The 23170-nt window shown below is 43.5% G+C and overlaps 1 protein-coding gene across 1 annotated transcript; it reads left to right on the top strand.

Moving 5' to 3' along the window:
- The first annotated feature begins 1634 nt into the window (after positions 1-1634).
- On the top strand, positions 1635-12591 carry PDIA4 (protein disulfide isomerase family A member 4). The gene is made up of 10 exons (XM_084511923.1): positions 1635-1916; positions 4971-5148; positions 7243-7448; positions 8141-8279; positions 8467-8672; positions 9313-9471; positions 10327-10478; positions 10870-11026; positions 11112-11345; positions 11924-12591. The coding sequence occupies exons 1-10, from the start codon at positions 1820-1822 to the stop codon at positions 12337-12339; spliced, it is 1944 nt and encodes a 647-aa protein (XP_084368049.1). The 5' UTR covers positions 1635-1819; the 3' UTR covers positions 12340-12591.
- Positions 12592-23170: the final 10579 nt, after the last annotated feature.

Here is a 23170-nt window from a genome sequence, read left to right on the forward strand (position 1 = left end):
AGCCTAGGCCTGAAGGCATAACCCCACTGGTTTGAAGACAGAAAAGACTGTGGTCCTTTGCCAAGGCCCTGTTTGTCTAATGGGACGTGCCTAAGATCCAGGCTATGGTAACTACCCACACAGTTTGGCAGTCTTTCAGTCAGATGATCAGGCTGTCCTTGCATGAGCAGGGATTACAGGGTTTCTGTCCTGCAGGCTTTCCTGATGCAGTTCAAACAAATCCAGAAACTGTATTTGTACTGTCTGTATTTCCTTTTTCACTTTCTAGCTGCATCTTGGTGCCTGTCATCTGTGACTCTCTAGCAAGTCTACTAACCTCGTTTTTCAACTTGGTTAATAAGTATAAAACTTAGCTGTCACAGAAGAAAAACTGTTTAATCCTGCATTTCACATTCTAACAGATGAAAGCAATAATCACACTACTTCTCCCTCTTACCTGGTTATTTATTTTTTTTTCTGTGAGCTTTTTTTACCTGTTTTCCAGTGTCCAAACAACGTCACCCTGAAGTGCTGGGTCTGACAGCACTCCCCTATATTGGTGTAATATTGATATTATCGAGCTGTCTGCTGGTTAATCTCCAAACAACGTTGGGATAAAATGGATTGCAGTAGCAACCATTTGTCTTATGGCAGAACTCAGATGAGGAGGGTAGCAAATATTTCACACACCAGCAATACACTCAAATCACAGAATCATAGGGGTTGGAAGGGACCTCGAGAGTTCATTGGGTTCAACCCCCCTGCCAAAGCAGGTTCCCTAGAGCAGGCTGCCCAGGTAGGTGTCCAGACGGACCTTGAATATCTCCAGAGAAGGAGACTCCACAGCTTCCCTGGGCAGCCTGTCCCAGTGCTCCAGCACCCTCACCGTGAAGAAGTTTTTTCGCATGTTGGTGCGGAACTTCCTGTGCTCTATCTTGTGGCCACAAATCAATGGTCATGTTGGCCAGACACCCTGTAAATATTTCTCTTGCGAACCCAGATGAGGAAGGCAGGAAATATTTCACACACCCGCACTACATTCAAATCAATGGTCGTGTTAACCAACACCCTGTGAACAGCAACCTCCTATAATCTTTAATTTTTCACATTCAGGGCAGTATCCAACCCGGCTATGTACCACCACCACATTACTGTGCGCCTACGCCAATAAAACACATCATCAGAACAAACTCTGTTTATTTTCATATTTATTCCAAAATCCGGCGGGATCAAGACAGCTTTTCAAACCAGGTCTCACAAGGTCCCACTCGGCTGTAGCAATACACATTTAATTTGAAGAAAAAAAAAAAAATAATTAACTAAAAGCAGGATTTTTTTTGTGCGCCGTTCTGTCACCTCACACACCCACCCGCCCCCTGCGGCCCCTCACCGCCCCCTCACGGGCAGCCCCCGCCCGCCGCGCACGCGGCTCGCCCTGACAGGCCGCCGCCACCGCCCTTGCGCCCTCCCCCCGGCGGCGCCCGCCAGTCCCCAGCGCCAACGTCGCGCTACGCCCGGCGGGCGGGCGGGGAACCCCCGCTCCCTTCCCTCCCCGCGGCCGCCCCTCCGCTCGCAGCGCGGCTGCGCCACCATGCTCGTGGCGGCCGGCGGTTGGCGGCCGGCGAGCAGCCAATGGGCGCGCGGCAGCTCAGAGCAGGGCGTGCAGCTGCGCGCCGACGGCCCCGTGCGCTCCTCGCCCCGCCGCAGCGGAGCCGGGCCGGGACGGGCGGCGGCAGCAGCCAATCAGGGGGCGCGCCGAGGCGGCGGCAGCAGCAGCAGTAGCAGCAGCAGCAGCAGCAGCAGCAGGAGTAGCAGGAGTAGCAGGAGTAGCAGCGGCGGGATGAGGCGTCGCGGGGTGCGGGCGCTGCTGCTGCTGCTGGGGGTGGCGCTGGCGCTGGCCGTGCTGGCGCGCGGCGCGGCGGCCGAGGAGGACGAAGGTGAGCGCGGGGCGGGGCGGGAGCCGTGGGGAGCCCCGCTTCGGGCCGGGGGGGATGTGGGGGGTGCGCTTGTTCCATCTCTGCTGATTAAATCGGGTGGTTGTAAGCGTGTGGCAAAGCCCCGGAGTTGCGATGGGCAGGCCGTGGCTGTTACGCCCCTTGCATGGCTACAAGGCAGGGTCCACGCAGAGAATCCGGTACGGAAAAGGTGGAGGAAAGCGGCTTTCCTAAATAAGGCTTTTGAGTGACCTGGCGGCAGATTACAGGTCTCGGCCGCCGTGTTTCTGGAGATGGAGGTCAGCTGGCTGGAAGCAGCCTCGACGCTGCCCTTCCCAAAGGAGGCTTCCAGGCAGCATCCAGAAGCCGTCCGTGTTTGGGTCCAGCTTTTTCACACAGGAATCATCTTACACACGGAAAACTTTTCAGGCCAGGTTTCCAGCAAGGGTTGAAAGTTCAGTAAAGCCACTGCATAAATCAGTATCAGTTAGAGTAGCCCATCATCCCAAAAAAGGCCTGCCAGTCAGTGTCACATACCTGGAGTTTTAAAATGAGCATCATCTTTATTAGTTGGCTTAAGTAATAATGCGTTGAAATTTGGGGTATGAAACTCTTCGTACTCTACTTGAGGACAAGTTATAGCAGAGCTGTCGTTTCACTGCCTTGTTAACCTTCTTTGCAAGTAGCTTTAAGAAACAAAGATAGTTTGGGTGCAGCTGTTTTATTTTCTTGAGCTGTGTTATACAAATACTAACTTGTTACTTCTACTGTATTAGATGTCACAGTTACACTCATTCTCTGTCTGTTCTCTTGAAAATGTAAATCGACTCAAAGCAAAGTTCCTTAATGACAAAAGCCTCACTGCCCCCTTAGCTGCTCAGGTCCTTAAAGCAGGTCTTTCGGTCCCAATGCTGGGAGAGGCGATAGAGGTAGCTAAAGCGATCCTAAGTGTCAGTGAAGCTACAGACTCCAGAGGATGAGTTCATGATTGTTACAGAAATGCATGTTCTCCTTAAGATATTTTGGAAGGCCTAGAGTCCTGATTTTACGTGCCTTTATCATGCCTCCACCTCTGGGGAGGAGGAAGTAGATGTGTGTAATGACCATACATCCATGTCAAAGCTTCATGTTGGCAGGCTGTGCAACTGCTTCCAGTGAAAGATATAAAATTACTTCAGTGATACACATGAGATCCAGTGGTTTAGAGTTTTTAATTTGAGCAGAATCTCCATGTGTGATTCTTGGTTCTTGCCTTTCCAAGCTCCGAGCTTATGTTGCTGTTACTGCAGCAGTCTTTTTCTTACAGGAGGGAAGCTAATGTTGTGAGCAGAAACAAGACTTGCAGTCTGGTCAGTTTCAAAGCTGCACAAGAAGAATTGACTAATGAGTTTTGCTCAAGTTCCTTCCTTGTTAAAAAGTCAAGTCTGATGTGCTTTGCTTGGAAAAGCAACGGGTATTGCACAGCTCCCTGGGAATCCAGGCACACACCAGCCTGGAACTCCCTACAGTAAAATACAGCCCTTGAATCTACTGAGCACTGATGTCAGCAGAAGTTTTGGCTGCTGAACATCCCTGACAGCTAGCTTTCTCACAGTGGCATTCCCAAATGTAAATAAATGAATGCCCTAGGAATTCTCTTGTAGTGTGTTTGGAAGCTCAGCCCTTCTACTACTGCAAGTGCTCTGAGGCAGCAACACAGAAGGCATTGTCCAGTTGTAAATAGTGCTTTTAGCTGATGTTTAGATGAGAGGGAAGCAGTAGTAGTTGTTAAGAAACTTAATCCAGGTGACATCCATTATGTGATAAATGATCTCCTGTGATCTCTGACTGTGTTAGAGACTTCACTATTTTGGCATTGTATAAAATTGGGTTCTAATTAAAATATACCCTCCTCTAGAAAATACGTTTATGCAGAGAGCATATGCACTTACTTTTTTTTTTAGTGTCTTTTAACATAAAAATGGTTATCGGTATTTAGTGGTATAATGTCCATGATGAGAATGTTGCTGTGGTTTGCTGTTGGCCTGAAAATAAACTGGGTTTTCTTCCATTTTTTCCTGTTTGTACCTGGCCACTGAATATTACATATTTGTAATTCTTGACTTCAAATTCCAGGCAAAATCAAGAGTATTTTCAGAATTCTTGTCCTGGACACATAGACTATGTGTACGTTATCTACTGCCTCCTGCAGTCCTCCATGTCAACGTAGTTGAAAGCTAGCTAAACTTAGGTAGAGAATATATAGTTTTGAACAAGGCAACTTTTAATCTTCTTCCTGCTTTTTTAACCATGGAACTCCATGTGGCTAAAAGGACCTTAGTTACACTGATGCATGTTTTACATTAGGGATGACGTACTGTCATCATTTGTTCTGTGACTGAAATTCCTATAAAAACATTCAGTAAGGTTTGTTTGCCTAGAATTATAGCAGTTTTAATAACGTCTTTAAAAGAACACGTGAATGATCAAATGTTAAAGACACCATCTCAAATTCTAAGGCAGACTGAACTGGCTGAAGTGTCTTGGCATCAGATTTCATGTGCAAGTCCCGCTTCTCAAATTGAGCAAATCTGTCTTCTCCAAAGGCCTGTTCTAGTGGTTTTGGACTCCTTAAACCAAAGGGCCCCCTGGGTGGGGGGCCTCACTCCATTTGTTTCAGAAGGGCATCTTGTATCTATCATATGCCTGGGGATGGGTTTGCAGGGGTGTGTTATGTGACAGTCAGTTTGTTTTTACACTCGCTCCACAGCCTGGTGCTGATTCTGAGCCTACAAGCAGAGTGATGCTTTTGCACGTAGAAAGCCTCTTTAATGAATTGAAACATCTCTGTAACTGAAAGCAGGATAGGTCGGGGTGGCAGGGCTGGGCTTGAGCAGTTGGGGATGGAAACAAAAATTCCCAAACTTGGGCAGCTGTCACTGGATGTAGAACAGGAACTGACCTAGTACTTCTTTAACTACAGGATACATCTAATCCATCTTTAACCTGGTAGTTATTGAAACATTAAGCTTGACACAATCTAGTCTGTACTGCATTTTTTTAATTCTACTTTTCCAGAATCACTTACAAAAGAAATTGATGATGATGATGATGACGACGATGATGAAGAGGAAGATGATGACGATGATGATTCTGAAGTTAAAGAAGAGAATGGTGTGTTGATCTTGAATGATGCAAACTTTGACACCTTTACTGCAGACAAGGACACTGTGCTGCTGGAGTTCTATGCGCCATGGTGAGTTCACGGTCTTCAGCACCTCCTTAGGTGGCAGAATGGGATGGGTTCTGGGGGATTTTTTGGCAATATGCAATCCTAAAAAGTGAGCTTGGGCTGTTGTTTTTGGGGTAGAGATGTTTGCTTGTTTGTTTCTACTCTTTACCAAGTATCTATCTGAACTGTTTTAGGGAGTGAGGAGTTGTTGATACTGTTTCCTCATGTTAGTAGGCTGTGATTCTAAAAGCAGATGTCTGGGTCATGACTGGTTTAAAAGCATAGGTGGTTTCAAAGGCCAAGGAGGACCAGTACTGGACTGTGCTGTTGTCCAGGGCAGGAGATGGTTCTGGAGGTATCCCTTTCCCTGCTCCTGTAACATAGGAAAGAGCATGCTGTTTTCTGTCACCACGTGTTTAGGTCATACTGAGGGCTCCTGTGCCAGGGGAAGCACTGCTCGGGGTCTGTCTCTGCTCTATTCTTGTCAGGGAACAGAGATGGTCCCAGTGAGCCCCAGAAAAGTTGTGCAGTATGACCATGCAGCCCGCTGTCTTGTCCTGTTGGCCTATCTAAAACCAGTGTACTTCTAGATGTACTTCGAGAAGGAGGCCTGCCTAACTGGGAGGTTTTCCTTTTGAAGTTCCAGTCTTTGTCCTTGCCAGAAGGATGCGGTGTAAGGATATAGTTCCTTCATACTTCTAGTTTCAACAGTGCCACATACACCAGCAGAATTTTGATCATGTACGCTGAGTTACACCAGTACACTCGGGAGCTACCATGGATTTACCTGTGTACAACTGAGACAGAGAACTTAAACCAGAATGTATCCTTTTTTTTTTTTTTTTGCATTATTATGGGCAAAAATAATGAGGATCATTAATGGGAAAAATAAGAGTAGACTATTTGCAGTCAAGCTGGTGCATTAGTGCTGCTGCCAGAACCTCTCTTCCTTTGTGGCTTAGTGATATAATGGATAATTCATTTGACTTACCCATGTGTCCTGTTTCATAGAATCATAGAATATCCCAAGTTGGAAGGGACCCATAAGGATCATCAAGTCCAACTCCTGGCACCGCACAGGTCTGCCCAAAAGTTCAGACCATGTGACTAAGTGCACAGTCCAATTGCTTTTTAAATTCAGACAGGCTTGGTGCAGTGACTACTTCACTGGGGAGCCTGTTCCAGTGCACGACAACCCTCTTGGTGAAGAACCTATTCCTGATGTCCAGGACTTTTTCTAGTCTTTGAGTGGGGGGGGGGGGGGGGGGTGAGTATGATCTCACTTGAGGGAGAGTTGTGTTTTATCTAATACCAGTCTCATCACATGGAAGCCTATTCCTTTTTGGCAACTGTAGTTTGCCAGCTTGAAAACTGAACGTGAAGCTTAATATAACCAAGTAGAAGGATGTGTTGTCACCACAGACTAGACACTTCTTTTTTTCCTCCACCCTCTCCTGCCAGTTGAGAGGCTAAGGAATACAGGCTGTCTGTTACATGCTACTTTTTTTTTCCTGTTCTGTCTTCAGTTTGTCAAGCTATATTCAGCTTCTCATATGCTGGTATCCTCTGCTGTGCCATTTTTTGCAGCAGTAAGTCATGCTCTTCCCAGAGAGTTTTGGCATGGTCAGAGAGAACAGGTGTTATGATATGAGAGTGGATGCGAGGCTTCATTAAAGCCCAGTTAACTTCTGGTTCATTTTTCTCTTCAGTTTAATTTTAGGGTACCAGATAGAGAAGATGAACCCAGATCAGATTAGGGAGAAGCTGAAGTCTGAGTGAGATGCTATCTGGGGGCAGGGAGGAGAAGCACAGTACAAGGTTTGCAACTTTGTAGAAGTAGTCATTAAATTTTCTTACGGAGGCTTTAAGAAGCATATATGGTATCTTTTGAATAGGTGTGGGAGTGGAAAAAGAAGAAAGGTTGTGATTTGAGTGAACTAGCTATAGCATCTCTTGCCCTCTCACCACCACTACCACCCCCCATGAGTCTGAAAATATAGCAAGACAAATACTCTTGATACTGTGAACATCTGGTAGAAGGCCTCCTGGAAATGTGGGGTAGTAAAATACATCTCCATGTCTGCCTTGCATTTATCTGTCTACTTTTGTCTTTTACAGGTGTGGGCACTGCAAGCAGTTTGCTCCTGAATATGAGAAGATAGCCAAAACTTTGAAAGAAAATGACCCTCCTATTCCAGTTGCCAAAATTGATGCTACTGCAGCCACTTCGCTAGCAAGTCGTTTTGATGTCAGTGGCTACCCAACCATTAAAATCCTGAAAAAAGGCCAGCCTGTTGACTATGATGGTTCTCGAACAGAAGATGGTAAGCACCAGTCCCTTACAGTTCTTCATGACAAAGCAAGGAATTGTATTGTTTTGCTACTCAGACCATGTATTTTCAAGGACTTTGATCTCAAATTCCATTGCGTTAAGAGGAACAGTATTATGAAGGCTGAAATTTTGTCCAGTCTTCTAAATTCTCTGTACTAGAAGGTAATTCTGCAGGTAATCTGTAGAGCTTTTAGTGAGGAAAGGTTTTTAAAATTATGACTTGATTAGAGTAGGAGGTATTGTTGTGCTTGATGAGAGATCAGCCAGTAGGAAACATCAGGTTTGTAAATTGACATTGGGTATAAAACCCTGTGTTTCTCACTTAATGAACTTGTCTATCTTCACTCCAGTCAGAAGGAAAAACTACCTTTTCTGTCTGCTTTGAATGGAATTCACATAATAACTTGCTGTGAAGTATAGACTGTGTTCTGCATAATTAAGGTGCTGAGTAGGTGAAGAGAATATTAAAGACCTTGGCAATACCAGCAGTAAAGTAGACTATAAAGGAGCTTTATTAAAAAAAAAAAAAAAAAAAAAGTGATATAGTGTAAACCAATATAAAAACTTGACTGTTTGTTCTAAGACCGTGCTTGCTGCTCTGATATCTTGATGTTGACTCTTCCTTTTGATATACTACAGATGTGATAGTGCAAACTTTAACTGGGCTATTGAACTATCTTTCAGAAATTGTAGCCAAAGTCAAGGAGGTTTCTGACCCCAACTGGACTCCTCCACCAGAAGCTACAATGGTATTGACCCAAGATAACTTTGATGATGTTGTGAATGGTGCTGACATAATTCTGGTGGAATTCTATGCTCCATGGTAAGCAGGAAGGCAGTCACCTCTGCTTTACTAGCACAGCTGGCCTGAACGTGCTTGGTGAAGCTGTTTTCTGTCATTATGTCTCTAATAAAGAGGCTTGCAGCTCTTTCACTGAAGAGGTAAAGGTAACTAGCAGGACTATACATGTACATCGTAAAAATTGCCTTTCACCTTCCTCCTTCTTTAGGTGTGGACACTGCAAAAGGCTTGCTCCAGAATATGAGAAGGCTGCTCAGGAGCTCAGCAAGCGCACACCTCCTATTCCTCTGGCTAAAGTCGATGCCACCGCTGAAACTGACCTTGCAAAGAAGTTTGATGTTAGTGGCTACCCAACTCTGAAAATATTCCGCAAAGGCAAACCTTATGACTACAATGGTCCCCGAGAAAAATATGGTATTGTGCCTTCTCTTTTATTTTCTTTGGGCTTGACTATAAATGTATTGATGTAACACTAGAGCTTGCAAACTTGTTCGCATCCTAGGAATAGTAGTTAGAGGAACCTGAAAAAAAGATGTAGTCGTATCTACACAAGCCAGCAGAATAAATTAGTCTTATCTTTGTAACATCTTATGGTGGCACTGTAAGCTCCTTTTAATATAAAGTAAATGTACAAGCTGGCAGTATGAGTAAATGAGCAGCCATTAGTTGCCCTGCTGTGTAAGGGCTGGTGAAGTGCTCAGTAGTATTGAGAGAAGAATTAGCAATATCCGAGTGGAATCATGTCTCATAGCAGGGTCACAAGACTATGGAGGATCTAAAATTTCAAAAAGATGAATTACTGGGAAGGTAATTGGATCTGATATCCATGGAAGTCCTTGAAAGCAGCCTAAAAGAGACTATCCAGAACTGAAGCCTTTGAAGACCATGACTGCAGTCCTGTTGATGTGGTCTCTTGGTTATTGTGGAAAGGCTGCACAGAAAGAAAGGTGTCAGTGGGGAATATGGTATTAAATGATGCTGTAGAGAAAATGCCTGAACCTTTCAGTTCAGTAAATGTTCTAAACAATTTCTTGGGGGTGGGTTTGTCTCGCAGGTATTGTCGACTACATGATTGAACAGGCTGGTCCTCCATCTAAACAGATTCAGGCTACCAAACAGGTACAGGAATTTCTGAAGGATGGGGATGATGTCATCATTATTGGTATCTTTAGCGGAGAGACTGACAAAGCCTATCAGCTTTATCAGGAAGCAGGTAAGGAATATTTTAAAATATTAGAAGACCAGGTTGTTGATATTCTGTCCAAGACTTTATGCATGAGAAGTTCCTTTATTTTTGCTCTGAATTCAGTAAGGGACTTAAAGAGGGAAAAGGAGACTGAAGGGTGATCTTCCACTTTTACTCAAGGAAAAAAGCTCATACCAGGTCTTGATCGTGTAACTGAAGTATCGGCAAGTCACAGGACATAATCTCTTGATGTTGCATCCCTAAAGAAAATTCCTAGCTGAGGAACAAGTCACAGCTTCTTGCTAGCTTTGTCATGTGCTTTTGTTGGCTTCATATCTGACAGTTCCAGAGGCTGGACTCTACTGAGTTTATTTGGGGTGGAGAGACTTTAAGGAAGGATCATCATCCATCTCTGGGTCAGTTTAGCTTAACCATTCCCAGCAATGCTTATTTTTACCACCACATTGACATAACACGCTGATAGTCCTGTTAACAATTTTTGCTACCACATGTAAGAGGCAAAGCACCGTAAGTGCTCAGATCCTCTAATCAATCCTTGTCTCACAGGATTGATTTACTTACAGCCACTCTCTTTCTGTTTGAGCCTTGAGAGAAGTAAGAGCTATTCCTCATGACATGGCTATGCCTGTTTCTGGGGCTGCCATTGTTTATATCTGGATTAAGAGCTGATCTGGCAGTTCTGGCATGGCAAGATACAGAACTGTCTCCCATGTTTCCCAGTTTGGAGGTGAGAGCTGTTACCTAAGACTCTGGGCCATAACGTGTCTGAGAGAATTTCTGTGCAGTACAGTACTAAGATTTTGGTTGAAGGCTGTCAGTTCAGTTCTTTATGACTCTTCATTTTTCTTAACCTTTTTTCAGCTAATGGCTTAAGAGAAGACTACAAGTTTCACCACACCTTCAGCAACGAGATTGCAAAACTATTGAAAGCATCTCCTGTAAAACTGGTTTTAATGCAGCCAGAAAAATTTCAGTCAAAGCATGAGCCCAAGATGCATATTTTGGATCTTAAAGTGAGTAATTGGTCCAAAGCTACAAAGTTTCTTAAGAGACTGAAGGCTTTATTTGTATGTATGAGCAGTTGGCATCTTTCTGATGGAAATAGTCCATTACATATTTGAGGTGACCTGTTTGTCTCCTGAAATTATTTTGGTTTGTTCTTCAAAACTTTATGAAATTAACGCAGAGATTATGCATTCAAATAATTTACTACTGCAATGTTCAGGCTAGGGGTAGAACGCTAAATAATTATTAATGCTTAAGGATTTGAAGAATATGGTGAGGGCATTGTTTATAACATGCCACTTCCTTAGTCATGCATGCACAAATACTAGTTTCCAGTACTGTGTAACAGAAATGCCACTTATTCGCATGTCTTTTCCCTGTTTTTCTTTTTTTTGACAGGATTCTACAGATGGATCAGAGATCAAAGAGCACGTGCTAAAACATGCTTTGCCTCTAGTTGGTCATCGCAAGCCTTCCAATGATGTTAAAAGATACACGAAACGTCCTCTAGTGGTTGTCTATTATACTGTAGACTTCAGTTTTGACTATCGTGTTGGTAAGTTCACCATCCCTCTTCTTTGGAAGGAAGCAAGCGATAAGTAACTAGAAATCACTAATCCTGTTGTATTCTGGTTCTTTAGCTACTCAGTACTGGAGAGGCAAAGTTCTGGAAGTGGCCAAGGACTTCCCTGAATATGTGTTTGCTGTTTCTGATGAGGAAGATTATTCTTCTGAAATAAAGGATTTAGGACTTCTTGAGAGTGGAGAGGATGTCAATGTTGCCATTCTGGATGAAGGTGGCAAGAAATATGCCATGGAGCCAGAGGAGTTTGATTCTGATGTACTCAGGCAATTCGTGCTGGCATTCAAAAAAGGTATAGTTCCTAAAAAGAAAAAAGACATTTGCTTGTTTTCCTTCCATCACTTTTTCCCGGTATTATGGCTACAATAAAATCATATGTGCAACCTTGTGGCGCTCTGTGGCTTAAAACTTTTGGATGATGCTTGCCTTTTTTTTTTTTTTTTCTTTTAACCTTGGTACATTAACTTTGTTGTTTTAGCTATGCTGTGGCATCTAGCTGACACTAGCTAATATCTAGCTAACACTGAATGTGTTTGGTAAGCCTAAAAGCTGCTTGTAGCTTTGAAGTGCCTGTTGATCATTCATATTCATGGCTAGTGTAAGTCACTGTCTAATACATTATGGATGGATACCAGAAAAAACAGGAGGAAGCTTATAGAGAATTGAGATATTGTTGCCAATATTTCACAAGCTTGCCATACTAAAAAAAATAGTCAGCAAGCTAGCCAGTGTTTCCTGTAGAGGTAAGCTCATTTAGTGGTGCAACACTTTTCCTTGGTGTGAGAATGTACTTCTGCCCTTTCTTAGGGGAGATCATAAGGATTGTTTTTATTCTACACTAATAATGATGCATGTTTTCCTTTCTTCTAGGAAAACTGAAGCCTATTGTGAAGTCCCAGCCGGTGCCAAAAAATAACAAAGGGCCTGTGAAAGTGGTAGTGGGTAAAACTTTTGATACCATAGTAATGGATCCAAAGAATGATGTTCTCATAGAGTTCTATGCCCCGTGGTGTGGACACTGCAAGAAACTAGAACCAGTGTATAATGAGCTAGGCAAAAAATACAAGAATGAGAAAAATCTAGTCATAGCCAAGATGGATGCTACTGCCAACGACGTGACAAATGACCGCTACAAAGTAGAAGGATTCCCTACTATCTACTTCGCTCCGAAGGACAAGAAGAACAATCCTATTAAATTTGAAGGCGGGGACAGAGATTTAGAGCATTTGAGCAAATTCATAGAGGAGCATGCGACAAAACTCTCCAGAACAAAAGAAGAGCTTTAGATAAGATGAGGGATGGTAAAGAAAGAATTTTTTGTACCTTGTAGTTTAAAGAAAGTTACCGACAAAACTTCCTGAGAGAAGAATTCAGCAGTTGGAACAAGGAAATTGTTGAGCAGTAAAGCAATTGCAGTATGTCTTTTTGCATTGCAGGAAAGTTTTCTCTGGACACTGAACTTCTATGATATGAATGTCTTACGTTAGTTATGGTTTTGATCTTTGGAGGAAAAATACATCCTTTATTTTTTGTGACTATCTTGACCTTGATTCTTTGATTTCAATGCAACTGTTTTTTAGAAGTTAAGAGATACCACCAAAAAGAGAAAACCAAATTCCTCTACCAAATATACTTGTCTTCTTTGTTGGTATAGTTACTTTGGGAGCAGGAAGCCAAGCTATCTTGCTATATTTCTGTATACTTACTCAGGTGACTGTATTACTGTATAGATTGAGGGTAAGAAAGGGGGTTTTCTAAAGTGTGGATGAAGTACTCAGTGCTATTGAGATAAGACACCAGTAACGTGCTAACTAAATACACACTAGACTTGTCTGCTTTTGATTTATGGATCTCTGTAGAGCAGGTGATGATATAATAATGAGAAGTCACTTAGAAAAATTTGATATGTGTTCATATTGACCAATTTATATCTTAGTCTTCCCAAATATGTTTTGGAGCAATTGGAGCATGATGGAAATAACATCTAGTGCTTGGATTCTGATACCAGGTCTGTGTGTTGCTGTCTCAGAGAAGATAGTGTTTGGTACTGATTCTTCTGTGGGAAAGACTGGACTTAGCAGTTCAGAAACAGCCTGCCTTTTTCCAGAACTTTGATCCCATAGCGTGTGCCACTTGAGTGTCACTGGAGCAATTTTGCAGCAAACTTAACTTTACAGGTAATGCTCCTGACCTAGCAGCATTGTTTTCTGTCTTAGAAAAGACCAAAAGACCAAGTCTTCCCTCTGTTTCTGTGCTGCATTAGTTTTTCAACTTTTTGGAGGGTGTGAAATCTAAAACCACCACACAGTCTTTTTTTCTCCTGATGAGACGGCATCTTCTGTGTAGCAAGAATAAACCCACATCCAGGATTTGGTTGTTAAAATACATCCCAAAGCCTGCAAAGGGACAAGTAATGCTTCTCCTCTCCTAGTGTACTTTACATCCCTGTTGAAGGGGGTGTGCCTCTGCCTCAGTAAGGGACCGTTTCCACCTGACAGTTAACAACCTACCCAGCAAAGTATGACTAAACTCTCGCAGAGGTGAATGAGACTGCATGAAAGCTTTCCCTTCACTAAAAATTAAACTGAAGCTATTGAACAAAGCTCACCAGCAGATTATGAATGAAGGGGATGGTATTAGATCTCCATAGAGTGCTGGGGTGTGAGAGATTGCATTTAGCTCCTGTTGCTTATCAGAGGAAGCTGAGAAGTGCTGAGCATTTACTTACTCAGGATAACATCACAATTGCTGCTTTGTGTTAAAGCAGGTGTAGTCATTTACTTCATTCCCTGGCATTGTTAGTCTTCTCTTCAGAGTAGAAAAGGCTTTCCTATACTGTCCCTAAACATACAGATGCATGTTAAGTTTAGGCAATGCTTCATCTACAAGACTCTTCCAAAGTGCATTATCTTCATCATTTGCTGTTTCTGTTTACAGCTTTTCTGTAGAGCCTTCAGAGGCCACAATCTGTGGTAATTGTGTAGGTAATAGGACTGAGATCAAACTTAGCTGAGCGTCAATGTGTTTAAGATGATTTTTCAGCTTTAGAGGATGTATATAACCCAAGCAGAATGTTCTGTCCTGTCTCTGCCAGTTCCTATCAGCTCGGTTTTTCAAAGAAGCAAGCACAGACTTTCTAAATCTGTTCTCAAACATAGTTTAGGTTCTATCCCTGAGATACCTCACTTAACGCTGCGGGAAACTAAAGTGCTCCTGCTTATCATTTGCTCTTACAATAGCGTAGTTGCAGGCTTGTAGGTATTTATTCCAAAACAGATGTTGCCTAACCAACAGGAGGACACAGATAAATATAGAACATGTAGTGGGGGAGGGAATCCCTTGCTGGTGCTGAGGACTAAAGCTGGGGCTGAGGCTCCATTCTTGGGACAGTAAATGTCAAAAGCTGATAAGAATTTTCCACCTCTCTTCTTGCAGCTGCTAACTTCATATCACTGCCAGTACTGTTTCTGGAGATCTGTCTTCCACAGGAGGCTGTGTGGGCAGAAGCCACTGGGTTGAAAGCAAGCTCTCCAGCCTGCCGAGAGCCTTGCAGCTATACAAGGCCCTGGGAGTGGCAGAGCTGTGCTTGCATGGCAGTCCTGTGTGCTTTCTCTTCCCTGCCTTTGCAGGTGGAGACAGCCTGGGTTGCAGATACTTAGGGCTGTGCTCAGGGACTGGATTGTATTTTGGGGTGGCAATGCTCGAGTCAGAGCTGTGTAAGAGAGAAATAAGCCTAGCTGTAGTATTTCTAATTTAATTTCCTGGCATCTGTGAGCTGCAAGAGCAGGCACTGTTGCCATGAGTTAGTTACAACCATGAGGTTATAGGTTTGGTTTATGAGCATTAAAGACTGGAGAATTCCTCATTCTGTGTTGGTGTCATTTGGCTGTATTTCTCACAAGTCCTTGCCTGTGCTCCTCGGCACCTCCACTCTGTAACTGATGTATTTATCCTGACTACTTTCCAGCAGACTAGAGAATTCTGTTGTCTCTCAACTTGAAGCAAAGTTATACTGGAAAGCAAATGAACTTCCTTAGCTCCAATATCCCATCCCCTGTTGCGTGCATTGTCAGCATCTCACAGACTTTCTCTGAGACTTGGCCCTGAGCTAGGAGTCTCACTGGGGTGGTTTGATCATTAGGCCGTGGCTAGATAAAGCTATCTACTTGAAAGGTGACTTTTCCAAAAATGTGCTTGATGCCTATAAGGAAAATAAGTCATACCATCTACTGGATTTTCTATTAAATGCTTTTCCCTTTCTGTTTCTGTTCTGTTCCCTTTCTGTTTCCCTTTCACATTAGAGTGGCGTCTATTCATCCTAAATTCCATTAAGGTATTACCTAAGTGCTACTGGTCAGTTTTGGTGTTTCACCTCTTACAAAAAGGGGAGAAAAAATACACACAGTGCAAAAAAGCAAGGGAGGAGGTCACCTGATCTTAACACAGCTGTACAAGCATATGATACCACCTCTGGTTGTAGTTTCAAGTGGAAGAAAGCTTACAGTTCAGGCTTCAGCACACGATTGCATAGCAGTAACCATTCCCAGATAGGCTGCAAGGAGCTCAGTGGGAAAGACCTACTTACCAGATCATGTTCTCATGCACAGCTTTGAGGGTGGGAAAAAAATCATCTGTAAACGGGGGTACAGTTTATGTAGTCAGAGCTGAGACTTCACGGCTACTCCCTTGCCCTGAAGGGCAGAGGACTGGGGTGGCAGCACAGCCACTCATTTGCTGAAACTGAGTTTCTGTTCTATCTGTAGGGTAGTCAAGGCCACAGCAAATGCTGTCCTGGGACCTTGATGCTGACTTTTTGTTTTGTATTGAAAGAGATTAACAAGCCATCTTTCTGCAATCAAAGTTACAACCTGGCTTCTACAAAACAATTTTGTTCTTCTAAGCTGTTAATTATGGTGATGTTTGGGGATGGCCCAAGATGTGTTTGGTAGCAAGCGAGGCATTACAGAGCAGACAATTTCATGAAGATATTTGCCCTCGTGTAAGGCTATATGTTGAGATAATGGGCTTCTGGAAAATCAACTGTGAATAAGAATGTATGTTAGGGGTTAAAGACTTCAGAAAGCAGCAATAAATGTGGTCAAAATTCTGTCCTTTCTCTTACAGTAGGCAGGTAAAACCCCTGCAAGCTGGCTGTGCTCCAAAATGCATTTGGTCATGATATGAAGTGGAACTGTACAAGGATCAGAGGACTGAGTGTTGCAGCCTGTGGGGTAATGAGTATATCAAGCCCCATGCAAGCGAGTATGTAATCCACAAAAGCGATACAAAGCCATGTATTTGTTAAGTACAGCAAGCAAAAGCCAAATTGCTTAAGTTGCATAGCTCCCTTTTTGGTAAAAAGTGGGTAGCTGTGACCAATGGTATCTGAAAGCTCTGAAGTGCTGCACTACCTTGCCTCTGTTACTAGGTTTTTCGGGGACATTGGTTTGAATTGTGTGTTGTCACAGGAATCACTACAAATCACCATGGTCCATGGTGGCCAGGGTCCCCTGGTGTCAAGGAAGAAGGGCTTCCCTGCTTTTCCTGCCTGAACCTGTAGTAGGTTGCAGGAAGCCATGGGCTGGCAAAAGCTTTCTAGGCACACAGCCTCACTTGAAATCTGTGTCCAGAGTCCCACAGAGCGCAGAAGGCTGCTTGCTCATCTTTGGCAGACCCTTGGCCCTGAAGCTGACTTCTTTAGATGCTATTGTGCATCCTTCCACAGTCCAGGAGCCATGGACTACTGTCATTTCAGCATGAATGAGGTTCCTGTGCCATGAACAGCTGGTCTTACGCGAAGTCACCTTGTGGTTACCTGAGTCTTTGTACCATGGCTCTCGGGAACTCCTGAAGGCCTGTCTGGCCAAGTCCTTGGCAGAGGCTGAGTGAGACTGCTCGGTACAGGAACGACTTGGTCTGGAAGGTTGTGGCCACTCTCCATTTTCATCTCTGCTTGTAGAGAGGAAAAGATTTCCTCTGTGAGTTACCATGACTCTATACATCAGAAAGGCGGAAGTTTCCCTTCCAGAAATGCTCTTTGTTCAAATCCCAAGCTCTGTGCAGCTTGGTAAACAAAAACACAGAGAAGATAAAGCTACATTTAACACAACCATGCAAATAAAACCCTTATCACTATCAGTAACCCAATCCTTTGATGGATTTCATTGTGCTGGGGTTTTGAACAGCCATTTGTTTCTTCATTGTGAAAGCTGATGTTTGTCAGCCTGCTCTTGATTAATGTGCTACTTCTTGCTTTATCTAAGCTACAGTAACCTTCTTGAAATTTAGTATGCTTTGTCTTACAATAGAGAATTATTCTGTAATACAGCCTAGCACACTGCTGCTCAAAGTGATAGAAGTAGCATAAAAAAAAATACTGCAGAAGGTGGGCTCAGAAGAAAAGTAACTGATAACCCACATTTCTATAAAGTCTGAGAAATCAAGACTAGACATGACCATTTACTCACTCTGATTTCTTTATATATCAGTCTGTGTTTCCAGCTGTTTAAGCCTAATAACTTGCATTTAACCTATATACCCATTTAAAAAAAAAGTCTACACATAAGTCATAGAGCTTTCGTTAAGTGCTGATGCTACACTGATGTCTGCAAAATGCATTCAGGTAATGGATCGTGCCTTGAAAGTAGTACTATTTTGAGTACAGAAGGCAATTTTGCATTCAATTACAGTGATATAGTTCATATTACTTCTGCTTTTACCTAGAGGTCTTCACAGAAGGCCTAGTGGCAGGGGGGTTGAGCTTTGTTCAAGATCCTTCCAACAAATCTGAAGGAGAAATAAGCAAGCAGTATGTGCAAATCTAGAGAGTGTACTAACCATTCCATTGAAATTTAAGTGGCCTTACTAATCTGCCTCCCTCTATTTTTCTGAGAGCTCATCCTTAGAGTTCAATTCAGACAAAGCTGTTGTTAAATCTTTAAATAGAAAAATCACTGAATAAATGAAAAAAAGGTCACTGTGGGCTTTGTTTTTCATTTTCATGCTTCCACAATACACCACCATTAATGAGATCCTTGATGCTTGCTGTTTTCTGTAGTGGCACAGCAGCAGGAGGACAGGCAGCGCTTCCTCATGCTGACAGCTGTCCAACAGGACTACTAAGGATCAAAACGTCTTTGATCCCAGTGATGTGGCAACAGCTTCAGTGGTACAAGCATATCAGTGTGTGCTTTATTTCTAACAATGCATCCTTGTTTTGCTGAGAATTAAGTTGTTGGATAATGTAGGAATGGTCAACCTTAATCAGCCACACTGTACTTAAACACCTCAGACTGAGGAGATGCAGCTGAACAATGGATGTGTAAGTAACAAGTCATCCTCATGGCTGTGGAACGCTGCAGTTTGAAGGACCAGACCTAGCTGATTGATCAAAAGCATAATGCTCGGAAAATAAAGAGAAAATTCAAATAATGTGTAAAGATCACTATAAATGTCACCACACATAGTACTGCTCATCACTCATCATAATATTAGCAAATACAGATCAATAACTATGTGAATGGGAAAAAAAAAAAAAAAGTGAAGACTTTTGAAAGTCTTTGAAAGATTTTGAAAGTGAAGTCTGAAAAATGTGTTAATTCAGATACAGAATAAGTAGAAAATCATAAAGATCTACTTGGAATTACAGGTATTGTGTTATTGTTTGACAAAAAAAAAAAAAGTCTGGTCTTAAAACACCAGTTTTAGCTTATCACTAGCTGAAATCAATAATAGATTTAGTCCACTCATTTTTAATCTCAGTAAAAGAAAGAATGTGCATTGCTTGACTCAAGAACGGCTTCTATAATAGACAAAGAAACTAACTTCAAAGAGTCAGTCAAATGCATTCAAAAATATACTGCTGGACTTAACGTGTTTGGCATCCAAAAAGAAGTGGTTATTATGTGGTTCTCTGCTAAGATATTTCCTTTCTCCTAGGTCAAGTTGTTTCTTTTCTCTCTCTCTCTCTTTATTTATTTATTTATTTATTGTTATGTTGAATCCAATGTTACCTTTTCAGAATAAGGACTGCTACAGTGACCAAAAAATAAATAAATAAATAAATAAAAATTGCCTGCCTTCCCTGTACCCAGAGATTTTGCCTCATCCAACCAGCCCCTGCCTGCCCACAAAAACTCATGGCTTCTTACACCTGCAAACCCAATGTGCTCTTGGGATTTCCTCAGAGCTCTAAAATCCCACGTTTTTCTGACTCATTAACCCCGTTGCTTGCACTAGAGCCAGACTTGGCACCTGTATTTCCCCACGCCCAGCCCTGGGAAGGGGGTGCAAAGGCTGGGAGGTATTTAAAATTGTTATTGCACTAGGGCAAGCCGAGAGGCTGGGAGCTGCACGGAGACCTGCAAAAGGCAACGCTGGGACTCTTGCCCGAGGATGGGGCTGCAAAAGACCAGTCAAGTGCAGTAGTGGGAAGGGGGGAAAGAGAGAACGAGGAGATCAATCTGTAACTGACTGTGAACAATCAATTGAGATACCCCACTACCTTCGGACCAGCCAACACCAACTGTTTACCAGGAGTCTATTTATACCTCTAATATTGCACTACTCTTCTGTATATGGCTACTGTTGGTTCTGTGCTTTTGGTGCCGTGTTCTGGCGTCGTGATCTCGGTGCCAGCTGTGTTTCTCGATACCAGGCTGGATTTGGGGCATTCGGTCTCCGAGCGGGGCCAGGACACGACCCTGCCGGCCAACCCGCGCCGCGCTGCCCTCTGGGAAGGCGGTATGCAAATTAAGCCAGCTCCGCTGCTGCTGGCGCCAGCGGGTGGGCGTGGCCATGCCTCCGGCCCCGCCCCCCGACACCCTCCCACACTCCCCTATTTTCTCTGAGGTGGGCTGGTGTCTGCCAGCTGAGGGAAAGGAGAAAAGTGCGGCAGGAGGGGCTGCACAGGCACCTTGCGGCTTTCAAGACGTGTTTTAGAAGCAGCCCTATGGGGAAAAAAAGCATGTTTCTGCTCTGGGCACAAACTCCTACACTCAGGGTGCCAGCAGGCGCGTGACGTACCCCTGGGACTGAAGGTCTCCAACAGTGCCAGTGTTCGTGAACGCCTCGTTAAAAATAAACAGATGAGTAAAGCTGTAAGCTTTGCCAGCTGATCTCATGGCTGGAGAGGCCTGGTCTGCAATAATTTGGACCTGAGTGTTCTGCCACCCTGTGAGGCACGCCAGCGCCTGGAGAAAGCAAGCACGTTGTGTGTGCTCACAAGAAAGAAGAAACCTAACGTTGTGACTGACCTCGTCAGTATAGCACGTCAGGAGAGTGTAGACTTCAGCATATGTCACCTGCAGGTGCATTTGGTAACAGAATGGAGCATCCGCAGTGTTCAAGAGGGACAGAAGCAACAGCAGTGGTTCTTTAGTATGCAAATAGAAGATCTCCAGCACAGAGCTCAAAGGAGGAAGAACAGAAGATGAAATGGATATCAAAGGAAAAGAATAAAAGATTTTCTTAAAGTAGAAAAAATATGCTCCCACTTGTGGTGAGGGCACCACATCTTTACTGCTTTTCAGACACGCATGAATGTGCAATGGATTAGCATTGTTTTAAAGAAACTTCTGCAGTGTATATGCGCACACTTCAAGTGTGTGGTATGAATAGTTGTTTGTGATTGCCTCATTTTCATGTTATTTAATATACCACTTGTGTTAATTACCGGAGAAAATTATTCACAGCAATCTGTCCAAAAAGTGTCTATAAAGTGCAATATAAATAATCATTGTGCAATTTTAGATTTGTTTAAAATTATGGTTATTCAAAATATCCATGACATCAGTCACAGGATTTTTTGGTCAGTATCTTGGTGCCTCAAGACATCTCCATAGCTTTCTCATCAGGACTCACTTGCCAGCCAAGGATAGCAGCTTGCTTTGTGCCAGCCCAGCCATTTATGCAGAAAATAGAAATCCCTCTCTGAAATCAGTCTTATTGTTGCATAAAGTAAGCAGAAAGCAGAAAATACATAAGTGGGCACAAGCTTGGTCTCAAGCTGAGAACATCATTAGCTCCAAAGAAAATGTTCTTTCTAGTGTATGTTGTATATTTCATTATATTATTTACTTTGTATAAATAATCTGACCAAAGCTCTAGCATGAACTTCAGCTGAATCAGCCTAACACGTACACAACACCCAAGAAAGGCTTCATTCCACTTCTATGCCACCAGTTGCTCCCTTGCTGGTCACTTCTTTGCTAGGTTTGTTCTCTGCCAGGTTAGTGACTTGAATTAGCTCACAGAGAAAATGAGCACCAGAGGCAGCACAAGGCAAGCAGCAATGTTCAGGACAACGAGGAAAGAAAAATTGCACGTGAGACTACTACCCTCTGCCAGAAGCAAGCTGATAGATCTGGTCAGCTGCAAGAAGGGACTCCATGTCTCAGACCATCTCTTTAGCATATTTTTCAGCTTCTTCTGTATGTAGCACAAACAGATATAGAGAAGCACTCATTCATGTAAATTATTTTCCCCTAGGCTTCTCTCCTTCTTCTCAAGAAGGCTTCTTTCACTGTGAGAATATGACGTATCTACTCTGCTGGGGGCTGGGGGGCATCCCGGGCCAGCCACAGCTGCTTTCTTGCTTTCCATAATCAAGGCACTGAAGTGGAAGCAATTGGTGGTTAATCCTCTCTAATTACTACCTTTTTCCTTCCCCTAAGGTCTGTGATTATTGAAAGAAGTTGGGTTTTCCAGGCCTTGGAGAGCTTCTCTGCATTTATTTATTTGTTTGTTTGTTTGTTTGTTTATCTAAAGGCCTGTGGGTACTTGTCTCCATTAGCCACTAGGTCTGGTGTAATTCATCACTGGGATGGTTTCCGTAATTGACTGAATGCTTCCCAGCTGACTCTCACTTCAAACTCGTGAAAGCTTCCTCAGTTGTCAGCATATACTTTGGGGAAATTGCCTCTTGGTTAGTGGATAGGCAGGACTGTGTGTGCTTTTATTCTGATGATCCTGCTCTGGTAGGTGTACACGTACAATAAAGCTCTGCAGGCTGGAAGGCATATCCGGTGAGAAGTGGCTGAGGACACTGGGTTCCTCAAGCCTGAAGAAGATGAGATTGAGGGGTGACCTTATTGCTTTCCACACCTTCCTGAGGAGGGGAAGCTGAGAGAGATGATTGTCTTTTTTTTTCTGGTACCTGGTGGCAGGACAAGTGGGAATGGCTCTCAGCTGCATTGGGGAAGTTCAGACTGGATGTTAGGGAAAGCTTCTTTACTGAGAGGGTAAACAGACACTGGAACAGGCCTCCAGGAGTGGTGGTTGATGTGCTGTGCATGTCTGTGTTTGAGAGGCACGTGGATAATACTTTTAATGATATGTTCTAATTTTGTGTCAGCCCTGAAGTAGTCTGATGTGCTTGCACTTGATCTTTGACAGTCTTTTCCAACTGAACAATTCTATTCTATGTGCCCAAGCTCCATGATGTTTTGGTGCTTGTTGCAGAAAAGATGCAAGTATCTGGTACTTTAAGCCCCCAGTACATATGCAGGAGGAGAATAACTACTTATCCCTTGCCCACTGCTGTGTTCTCATGCCTTCTACCTGTCCTTTCCTAGAGCTATGACTCTGGCACATTTTTTCAACTGCAGCCCTGCAAGCTGCTTCTGCAATTGGTATTAGATGACCAATTGAGGTGAGTACCTATGAGAGAGTAACAAAGTCTGATCACAGAATCACAGAATTTCTAGGTTGGAAGAGACCTCAAGATCATCGAGTCCAACCTCTGACCTAACGCTAACAGTCCCCACTAAACCATATCCCTAAGCTCTACATTTAAACGTCTTTTGAAGACTTCCAGGGATGGTGACCCACCACTTCCCTGGGCAGCCTGTTCCAATGTCTAACAACCCTTTCAGTAAAGAAGTTCTTCCTAACATCCAACCTAAAACTCCCCTGGCTCAACTTAAGCCCATTCCCCCTCGTCCTGTCACCAGGCACGTGGGAGAATAGACCAACCCCCACCTCTCTACAGCCTCCTTTAAGGTATCTGTAGGGAGCAATAAGGTCGCCCCTGAGCCTCCTTTTCTCCAGGCTGAACAAGCCCAGCTCCCTCAGCCGCTCCTCGTAGGACTTGTTCTCCAGGCCCCTCACCAGCTTGGT

Source organism: Aythya ferina, assembly GCF_964211825.1.
Source record: "Aythya ferina genome assembly, chromosome: 2".
Classification (NCBI taxonomy): domain Eukaryota; kingdom Metazoa; phylum Chordata; class Aves; order Anseriformes; family Anatidae; genus Aythya; species Aythya ferina.

Excerpts from the sequence above, each read along its gene's own strand:
- PDIA4 (XM_084511923.1), top strand. The coding sequence starts at position 1,820 with ATGAGGCGTCGCGGGGTGCGGGCGCTGCTGCTGCTGCTGGGGGTGGCG. Across the intron at positions 5,149-7,242 it reads CTGGAGTTCTATGCGCCATG|GTGTGGGCACTGCAAGCAGT; the intron begins GTGAGTTCACGG and ends TGTCTTTTACAG. Across the intron at positions 9,472-10,326 it reads TCAGCTTTATCAGGAAGCAG|CTAATGGCTTAAGAGAAGAC; the intron begins GTAAGGAATATT and ends ACCTTTTTTCAG.